Raw genomic sequence first — 10679 nt, 5'->3', positions numbered from 1 at the left:
GTGCCTGGGCTTGGCATGCTGTTGCTTCCGCATCCACGAATCTTTGCCACACACGCACACTGTGTTCTGCGCCGTCGCGGGACGGCCACCTCATCCACCCCTACCCGCCTCCGTCACCCGGAGTTCAGGCAACCAACCTCGCATAGCCTCCTCCGTCCTCTCCCGGCGTCGCAGGCAGGGGACACCTAGCTTCCCACCATCCTAGCTGCCGGCAGCGGCGCTGAACTTGGGAGGCAACGACCTAGAAACAGGTAGCCCTCTTCCGTCTCTACTTCTCTGCGGTTCTCGATTCCGAATAAGCGCATCCGACTAAGGTTTCAAACCGTCCCATATGTTGTTTCCCCGGAAATTCTCGGGAATGCAAGTCCAGAAGCGCATGCTTATTTGTCAAATTATAAAGTAACCGAGAAATAGTAGGTATTGGGGGCAGGGATTCCAGATACTAGGTTTCAGGAGCTTATCTGTTGGGGTTCCCAATATTAATTTGTTTAGTGGGCTTGCCAGATCAAGAAATATAATTACATGTAAGGGTTTGGCTATGCATAATGTAGAATGTAGCGGTCAGGTTTTCTTTGTACTAATTCCAAAAATTGGGCACCTAGTGTTCCGCCGCTGACACGGAAAATGGTTGTTTGCTGTAATATGCATGAACAGGAGTTTCAGTATGCAACAAATGGCGCTATCTGCGTTCGTCACGACCCCCTCCTCGTCATATAGCAATAACTTACCGGGGTTGACTGCCCGCCGGTCTCAAAGATGGCACGCGAGACGCCTGCGCAGCAAGGTTCGAGCGCAGGCACAACAAGAGTTGCAGTATAAGAAGCTTGGAGATTCAGACCTTCTTGTCAGCGAGATTACTCTTGGAACAGTATGTGCATAGCTGCAGATCATGTTGTATGTTGTTGCTACATTTCTTTTACAATCCGGGCTAATTCTTTGTTCCTTCAGATGACTTTTGGGGAGCAAAACACAGAGAAGGAAGCACATGATATGCTTTCTTATTCTTTTGATCAGGGCATCAATATCCTGGACACTGCAGAAATGGTCAGTGCAGAACTGTGTATTCTTTAATTCCCTTTGTGGACTCTATTCCCTTATCCTCTGAAGTTCAATTCTATCAGCCATCCATGAATGATAGATCTAGTTTTTAATTTTTTATTCCTTTAGTATCCAGTTCCAACAAAGAAGGAAACTCAAGGGCGGACTGATCTATATATAGGCAGGTGGATGCAATCCAAGCCACGAGACAAGGTACTGTAAACAGGCCCAGTTGTTTATCACCTTATTCTAAATTGTTCAATCATGCCCGCTGCTTGGATTACCAGCAAATTCATGGACATGAGACTCTACTCTGTTTAATTAACTTGTTTCTATGTGTACATGATTCTTTTTTGTGATCTGCATATATGTTACGCTGATTCCCCACCCAAGTTGATGTCAGTGTTTAGGATTATTTTTGACGAAAGAGCAGCATTGAGCTGTTTTCATTAATGATATGGCCCAACAGATTAAATATAAACGTGAAAGCCTGGGTCTAGAGATTATGATCATAATAATAAGAATAAAGATGTTGAACAACAGAATAAATTATGGCCCAGGCTTTAGTATCAACAGACCCCAGATTTTCCATTTGTAATGACATGTTTGAATAGTGTCATTGAAAGTCTGAAATATATTTTTTTTAATTGAGAAAGCCTGAAACATGACACTTGCACGATTTGATTATGTGTATCTAGGTGATTCTAGCCACCAAAGTTTCTGGTTATTCAGAGCGATCTACTTATCTTCGGGATAATGCAGAGGTGGTACGTGTCGATGCCGCCAATATCAAGGAAAGTGTTGAAAAGAGTCTTTCACGTTTATCTACAGACTACATTGATTTGCTTCAGATACACTGGTTAGTGTTTCATTTTGAAGATTATTCTTGCTTAGGCATAACCTGCACCTTTTTTTGTCCAGCTCAAATGCATGCACAATCATTTTCAGAGCCAATATTCATTATATTAACTTTGTCAGATGTTCATTTGTTCATGAAAAAAAATTCCAACTTATTATCAACATTAGGGAGGAGGTTATTTTTGTTATATTGATATAGTTTGCTTCTTTTACCTTGACGAGGAAATCAACCCTGCCTCCAAATGTTTCTTTTATGTCTTTAGGCCCGATAGGTATGTGCCAATATTTGGCGAATTCAGTTATAATTCAACCAAATGGAGGCCAAGCGTTCCATTTGAGGATCAATTGAAAGCTTTCCAGGAGCTAATTGATGAAGGAAAGGTATTATTTTTTAGGCATTTTTCGAGAAAACACAAAAGCCTTGTGTGATGCATATTTAGATGATATTTTTACAGAAGAGAAATAGTTAAAATTACAAACCCTCCCACCAATCTTCAGAGAGGAGAGAGTCTCCATAACCACCTAAACATCTAATGAACTACTCACAAAATGCCACAGCTCCAATTCCTGCTACTAGACCTAGAGATTACTCATAAAATTCAGCTATGCCTCTTCCTCCCGCAAATGCCCAGAGTTTCAAATCCTGATGGATGAGTGCGGTCAGAGCGCCAGAAGAAACCTGCAGGTGAATGTTGTTGAACACCCCTTGCGTTTCGTTGCTTCCACAAACTCCAACAAGGCAACAAGTAATCATGACCATGGAGTTGAAACCACGCCATTTTCCCTTGGGAATCCTCTTGCGAGTGCTGCACTACCAATCCTCCAAGTTGTCAGTAGCAATCGGAACATGAGAGGCATCACAGTGGGCAGCCAGGAAGCAGTTGGAGCAAACCTGACGGGCATAAATGCATTGCATGAGGATGTGATCTGTTGTGTCCTCCTCTTGGTCACAGAGATTGCAGGGTGAGGGATGATCTTGTAGGCCTCACCGTACGCTGTGATCAGAGGTCCAGATACGGCACTGCAACGCCAGCCACATGAATATTTTGCAATTGAGTGGAGCGCAGCTTTAGAGATGGCGCTGGCCAAAAACATGACATGCAAACATACTGCTAAAGCTTGTTTGTAAGCTTAATAGAAACAGGTTACCATTTGATTTCGACCGCAAGAAACATGAGATGCATTCTGACCTGTTGATAATTGCAAGAAGAGCTTAGTCTTTGAAACCACTGCATGAAACTCATTATCCGGAATGGCGCTGCTAGTCTGAACTTATCTTGTTTGAGCTCCCCTTGTAAGCTGGTGTCCCCTTTGTGAACCTGATTGTAAGAATGCTGCCAATGGGAGTTGCAATGAAAGCCAGGCTTAATGCCTTGTTTCTAGAAGTAGCTTATGATCATGTTCTTATTGCATTTTAGAGGCACATTTAAGTAGTTCACTCACAGCGTATTCGAAGTGCAGACAAGAACAATTGTTGAAATCACTTTTATTGTCTGTTCTAGGTACGCTATATCGGTGTTTCCAATGAAAGCTCATATGGAGTAATGGAGTTTGTACAGGCTGCCAAACTTCAAGGACTTCCAAAGATTGTGAGCATCCAGAACAGTTATAGTCTAATTGTGAGATGCCGCTTTGAAGGTGAAACAGATGGCACCGATCTCTTCAGTCTTCACTAGATTCATCATATGAGGCCCTTGGTTCTAAATAACTGAGATTTTCTACCTTCTCTTTTAGTCTGAAAATCAGTTGCATGTTATGTCAAATAAATACAAACTGCTGATAAGTATTTGCTGACAACTAATTTCTTTCCTGCTTAGATATAACTGAAAAGAATGAAAAGGCTTCCATATAACTGTGTTATAATTTTGTTAAATTGTGCATTTTGCATATTCTTGAGGTGATGGTATCAGAGTGCTGGCTTTTGAGTGCCCAGCTTAGTGTGTACCTAATATGCTGGACCTGGCCTTCATGTTTATTTTGTCACAGTTGATCTTGTTGAGGTCTGCCACCCAAATAACTGCAATGTGGGGCTGCTTGCCTACTCCCCACTGGCGGGTGGCGTTCTCAGCGGAAAGTATCTTGATGCTAACTCTGCTGGTGCAAAGAGGAGCAGGCTGAATCTCTTCCCGGGATACATGGAGCGCTACAACGCGTCTTTGGCTAAAGTATGGTTAAACACTGCAACTAACCATTCAGAACTAAAGTTTATTAGTTTCGCAATTTTCTGAGGGCGGCGGACTTCATCCTCATTTACTTCCTATTGCCTTTGTTTCAGGAAGCAACGGACGAGTATGTCAAGCTTGCCAAGAAGCATGGGCTAACACCGGTCCAGCTTGCCCTCGGCTTTGTGCGTGACCGCCCTTTCACAGCTAGCACCATCATAGGAGCGACCACCATGGATCAGCTAAAGGAGAACATCGATGCATTTACCAGCGCTCCGCGGCCTCTGCCACCGCAAGTCCTCGATGACATTGAGATTCTTTTCAAGAAATACAAAGATCCAGCAATCCTCTAGATGTTCATTCACCTTTTCGCTACAAAGGACACCAATCCTCGACACGTACAAAGACCTAGCAAGCGGACATGGATTACGCAATTTTGTTCATGTTTATTACACATTGCTTTGTTTCTTTCAACTGATATTTCCCAAATGTGTATGTTTTTTTTTTTGAAATATATGTGTACAGATAGTATATCTCGGAGTAAAGAATGATGCTACATATAATCAGCTATTTTTTCTCTAAATTTTTTAAAACAGGGAAATTTACCTAGTTATCATATCATCACCTATTTGTTCTTTATTTTTTTTTTGTAAACAGGGAAATTTCTAAGAGTTATCAGTCCTGCACTCTGTTGCCTGTTGCAGCGGATTGGTGTGGCTCCGTGCGTCGTTGGTGTTCCCCTGTGGTGTCAACGTGATACCGGCTGTGCGGCGGCCCGTATCCTCCATGGTGAAGCGGCTAAGAACATCTTCAACAGCACCGGCTATTGTGTTCTATCCCCCTGTCGATGTGAACATACGTCTCCCAATGAAAGAATTTTTGAAAAGTCAAAGCTCATCAACTCTGATCAAGTTTGACCAACTTTGTAAAAAAAAGCTCTGACTAAGTTTGTAAAGAAAAATATTTTCATCTAGAATGCCAACACTATCATTAGATTCATCAAAAGACGTAGTTTCATATTTTATATATTTGGTATGTAGATATAAATAATGGGTGTGTCTAGGGCACATCTAGATGTGCTCTAGTTATTGCACATCTAAGTGAGTGAATCAAGCATAAAGAGAAAAAAGAAAAAAGAAAAAAAATATTCACACGAATCTCAATGTAAGATCAATGACATAGGACTTAGATGTGCAATACTTATGGCATATCTAGATGTGCTTTAGCAAAACTGATAAATAATTTTCTTTACAAATTTGGTCAAAATTTGTAATTTTTGACTTTTTTAAAAATCTATACACGCTACATTATGAAATAGAGGGAGTACAACGTGTTGTTTGATCCATGGGTGAGCCCGTGTCAGTCTCAGTGTGTGACGTACTAGCAGTGTGTTTACTATCAAGTGTGGTGCTTATCTCATCCCGAGCTTTCCACTGCTATTTTAATATGTTTTTTTATTTTTCCAAGGAGACTTATTTGTCGAGTTTCTGTCTGGAAACGAAGAGCGCAACCAGCACATGCCATCACTCACCATCCATTCTAACTATGCCCACGGTGCCCTAAGCACACGCGACACGTCGACGATGTTTTGATCATTGTGTATGTAGGTTTTATTATTCCATGACAAACGCACCGACATTCAATTAGTTTGAATGACTAGAGAGAGATGCACTGGAGACTCATCAGCTGCAAAACTTAGGCATGTTTGGCTGCCATACACTTGTACACACTGCCATATTTTCATGCCACAAATCTGGGTAATGCCATATACTATCTTTCTAGCGGCTAAATTGATCGCTACGCTTGTGGTAAAAGCGGGCTAGCTACCAAACAAATCAGTGAAGCACGGAGGTAGATTGTGCCGGAGGGTACGCAGGCTGCGTGCTGACCAAGTGAAACACGTTGGCGACAGTCAAGGCGAGCACTACCATCAGAAGCACCATGAACGGTCTCGTTTCGGTGTCACCGTAGGCGTTATAGGCTATCCTCATCTGATTCACCATGCACAGCCACACAACGGCCAAGAACTCCTGCAGAATTCAGTTGGTTACACCGGGCAAATTCAGTTTCAGTTAGCACATCGACCGCATCACGACTTGCTATTTTTTGTGGGGGCCTTCGTGGTTAGTTACCTGGAAAAAGCGCCGGCAGCCGGACGTTTCCACGCCCCCATCGTCCGCCGGCGACGCCGTGCCGCGTTCTTCGGGTGCGCCCTTCTCGACGTCCAGCAGCGGCGCCTCCTCCGTCGCCTCGCAGCCGGACGCGTCGCACGGCGTCGAGGAGATCCGCTGTGCCATTGGGGGAAGAGAGACGGCGACGAGCGGGGCTTTACCCTAAATCGACCTCGCGTGCGAGTTAATATCGGAGACGTGGGCACCGTGAAAATAATCATTAGGGCTTTAAATTAACAGGTTTGCTATTTCACATCTAGATGTAAAATAGTTATCTCACGTCTAATTTTCTAACCACATAATTTAAACATCAAGATTCGTATTCTTTTGTTCTTTTGTTCTTTTTGTTTCTTTAGCATTTTTTTCCTTTTGGTGTTGTTTCCACACGCGTTGCCCACGTGAGGAGACCCCCCGTAGTGGCATGTAGGCCGTTCTTTGTTTTTTCACTGCCTTGTGGTCGTGGGTTGCCTCGGCGTGGGCTGCAGCCACGAGTAATTTTTTATTTTCTTTTTTGTTTCTTTTTCTCTTCCCTTTTTCTGTTTTAATTTTTTATTTATTTTGTTTCCAATTTGTAAACATTTAAATTCTGCAATTTTGTTATTTTCTATTTTCACTTCAATTTTTTTCTTTTATATTTTTTTAAATCATGGATTTTTTCATTGTTGTTAGTTGACTGTTCAAGATCAAACAGAGGTGTTGTCAATTTTCTTATCTCAGTTGCAAGATCACACTCGACTCACTACTGTGGTCCGAGATTTTTTTGTCCCTGTTGCAATACCACCCTTGACTTGCAACTAGCCCTTGACATTTTTTGTCTCAATTGCAAGTTCACCCTCGATTCGCAACTGGGGCGCGACCATTTTTTGTTCTAGTTGCTAGTCCACCATCGACTCGCAACTAGGGCCCGGTCTTTTTTTTAGTTGATAGTTCAACCTTGACTCACTAGGGTTAACTTTTTTGTCCTAGTTGCAAGTCTATCATTGACTCGCAACTGGTCCTAACCTTTTTTATACCAGTTGCAAGTCCACCCTTGAATCGCAACTGCGGCCTGACCTTTTTTGTGTTAGTTGCAACTCCACTCTCTAACTTGCAATGGGGTCCAACACTTATTTTGTCCTAGTTGCAAGTTCACCCTTGACTCGCAACCGGGCCCCGACCTTTTTTTGTCCCAGTTGCAAGCTCACCCTCAACTTGCAACTAGGCTCATAGTTTGTTGTTGTCCCAGTTGCAAACCCGCCCTTATCTCGCAATTGATAATTCTTTTGTTTTCCATCTCAGTTGCAAGTTCACCCTCAGCTTGCAACTCGTACCATTGTTTTATATACTTCTCTTAGTTGCAAGTCCACCCTCGACTCGCAACTAGGGCGCGACATTTTTTTTATTCCAGTTACAAGTCCATCCTTGACTCGCAACTAGGCTCTGACCTTTTTTTTATCCCAGTTGCAAGTCCATCGTTAACTCGCAACTGGGCTTTGACCTTTTTTTTGTCCCAGTTCCAAGTCCACCGTCAACTCGCAACTAGACCCATAGTTTGTTGTTGTCTCAGTTATAATTCCACCCTCGACTCGTAATTAGGCACGTAATTTGTTTTATCCCAATTGTAATTAGGCACGTAATTTGTGTTCAAAAAATATTCGATAATTCAAAATTGTTCATAATTTGCAAAAGGGTTTCAATTAATTTAAAAAATGTCTTCTAATCTCCACCCTGTAATGTGTTCTTAAACATTTCCCGTTTCATTAAATTGACAGCATGTAATGGTTGGAGTGGTAGAAGACGTTGTTCCCAAGACTGAGGTCTCCAGTTCGATTCATGTGTCGGTTAGTGCGTCAACTGTAGTTTTTTGGTAGCGCTCCAATCGGCCAGATTCCTGTGTTAGGTAGCGTGTCACTTGTAATTCTTTTTAGGGACAATTGCATTTTTACCCCTAGTTGGTTCCTACCCACGGGTTCTACCCTTATTTTTCGAGCTTGCTCAGTTTTGCCCTTACTTTTCTAGTCGAGGTCCCTCGAATGCCCTTTGACCGTTTGACCAAAATTTTGAAAATTCATAACTAATTCAGATGAACTCAGAAAAATGCAAATAAGATATCAAAATGTTCAGATAAACATTACCTTTATTTGCATATCATTTGCATTCAGGATAAAAGCACCCTTTAAACTACCTGAGGTAATTAATGTTATTAACATTACTAAAAATAAAAAGGTATAAACAATATTTTTTTCATGAATAAAAATTACATCCAAATGTAGGTGATTTTTTCTAAACATCCAAATATCTTATTTGCATTTTTCTGAGTTCGTATCATCTTGTTATGAATGTTGTAACGACTTTGACCATTATTTGGAAACTTCATAACAAATTGATACGAACTCAGAAAAATGCAAATAAGATATCAGGATGTTTAGGAAATATCACCTACATTTGCTTGTAATTTTTATTCATAAAAAAAATATTGTTTATACCTTTTTATTTTTAATAATGTTAACAACATTAATTACCTTAGGTAGTTTAAAGGGTGCTTTTGTCCTGAATGCAAATGATATGCACATAAAGTTAATGTTTATCTGGACATTTTGATATCTTATTTGCATTTTTCTGAGTTCATATGAATTAGTTATGAATTTTTAAATTTTTGGTCAAACGGTCAAAGGGCATTCGAGGGACCTCGACGGAAAAAGTAAGGGCAAAACTGAGCAAGCTTGAAAAGTAAGGGCAAAACCCGTGGGTAGGAACCAACTAGGGGCAAAAATGCAATTGTCCCTTCTTTTTAGCGCTCCAATCGGCCAGCCCGATGAAAGAAAGAAAAAACAAATAAGAGAACAAAGCGGTGGGCTGGACCAGAACTTAGATGTGAGATATCTCACATCTAGATGTAATATAGACAGACCTTTAAATTAAACTAGTAAATGTGCAAGCGCAACACATGTTAATATTTAGGCAATATATTAATTGCACGCGGATATTAGGTATGCTATTATTTGTCTGTTAATTCTAATATTCTATGGTTAGTGTAATATTTGGTATGATATTAATTGCGCCTTAAACACGTTTAACGCTCGCCATTAAAGCAATCTAGGTCGTTGAATTACTTAGTTCGATGGCCGAAATCAATTGGATCTGTCTCTTTGTATCTTTTATATAGAAATATAAATATATAGACATATAAATATAGATATAGATATACATGCATGGGAGGAGATACGAGGCAACTGGCAAGGGCAAACAAGAAAAGTTAAGATGATCAAGTAAATCACGCGGAACATATATTTTTTTGAGCATCAGTACAAACACAAGCGCTCATATACACACGCATACACTCATCCTTATGAACACACACATGCACACTCTACCCCTATGAGCATCTCCGAGAGACTGAGCCGACATATCATCTTGAGATTTACGAAGTCACCGTAGGCGCCTCGTCATCGACGGGAACGTCTCCTCCCACAGAAAGCGCATCGCCGGAAATCCTGAAATAAATTCAAAAATAATGCGAGCACCAGGATTTGAACCCTGGTGGATTGGGGATACCACTGTCCACCTAACCAACTCAACCAGAGGTTGATTCGCCACGCGGAACATATATAAGGGATAAAAACAGAACCTTGGTTCGTTTTTTCCTGTGAACACTGTATAATGGCAGGTACTCATATACACGTATATACTGTCGGCGATTTAGGAACGGGGGTCCTCAGATTTGTCTGTCTGCGGCCCGCGGCGTGGTCAAGCAACAGGCCATACAGCCTATCTTCACCAACAAGGCACCCAAGCCCCTCGTGAGGGGCCAAACCTCGCGAGGCGGACGACGCAAGACCTCCTCTGGAGTGGCCTAGTGTGACGCCCGGGTATTTGAGCTACAGTAAACCTCTGTTAATGATGCCACATCACGATGGTTACTGTTGCTAATCTCGTGTTAGTTCAAAACCGATTCAAATTCAAATTCAAAATCGAGTCAAATGGTAAATTCTTCAAACGTTAAAACTAAAATGTTTAAAATGGGACAAATAAATCCTAAGTCCAAATGGTGGAGGAACCACATTTTAGTAAAAAGATTTAAAGCACTAAAATGATTTAAACAGTAGCTAAACAACTATTTAAACGACTTTGGTATTTTATAAAATACTAGACTATTTTTATCAGGGTAAAACTTTTTATAGTAGTGGATTGTTCTGAAACATTATTTTAGGGGCTATACATATATTTGTCTAAAATTAAAATTAATGTGTAACTAAAATAAAAGAAAAAAAGAAAAATATGAAAAGGTAAAAAAAGGAAAGGAATAAAACAAACCCCCGACTGGGCCTCTTGGCCGAGCTGCTAGCCAGGCCAAACCCCAGGCCGGCCCACCCCCTGGCCTATAACCAACCCGAGTGAAACCCTAGCCCAATCCCACTCTCCACTCCCCCGCCCCCCCTTCCCACATCGCTCGATCCCCACCCTCTCCCTC

The 10679-nt window shown here is 41.4% G+C and overlaps 2 protein-coding genes across 2 annotated transcripts; one reads left to right on the top strand and one right to left on the bottom strand.

Moving 5' to 3' along the window:
- LOC123086831 (protein tas) lies at positions 1 to 4616 on the top strand. Its single transcript, XM_044508651.1, has 9 exons — positions 1 to 251; positions 655 to 868; positions 949 to 1044; positions 1168 to 1251; positions 1737 to 1897; positions 2160 to 2277; positions 3399 to 3534; positions 3883 to 4061; positions 4172 to 4616. The coding sequence occupies exons 2-9, from the start codon at positions 665 to 667 to the stop codon at positions 4409 to 4411; spliced, it is 1218 nt and encodes a 405-aa protein (XP_044364586.1). The 5' UTR covers positions 1 to 251; positions 655 to 664; the 3' UTR covers positions 4412 to 4616.
- Positions 4617 to 5807: 1191 nt separating this feature from the next.
- LOC123082258 (uncharacterized) lies at positions 5808 to 6407 on the bottom strand. The gene is made up of 2 exons (XM_044504628.1): positions 6191 to 6407; positions 5808 to 6088 (listed from the first exon to the last, which is right to left on the bottom strand). The coding sequence occupies exons 1-2, from the start codon at positions 6353 to 6355 to the stop codon at positions 5894 to 5896; spliced, it is 360 nt and encodes a 119-aa protein (XP_044360563.1). The 5' UTR covers positions 6356 to 6407; the 3' UTR covers positions 5808 to 5893.
- Between the last annotated feature and the right edge of the window lie 4272 nt (positions 6408 to 10679).

The sequence above is a fragment of the Triticum aestivum genome, chromosome 4A (assembly GCF_018294505.1).
Source record: "Triticum aestivum cultivar Chinese Spring chromosome 4A, IWGSC CS RefSeq v2.1, whole genome shotgun sequence".
NCBI lineage: Eukaryota > Viridiplantae > Streptophyta > Magnoliopsida > Poales > Poaceae > Triticum > Triticum aestivum.
Note: the sequence above shows the minus strand (reverse complement) of the source record. Positions and strands in the feature narration are given on the sequence as shown.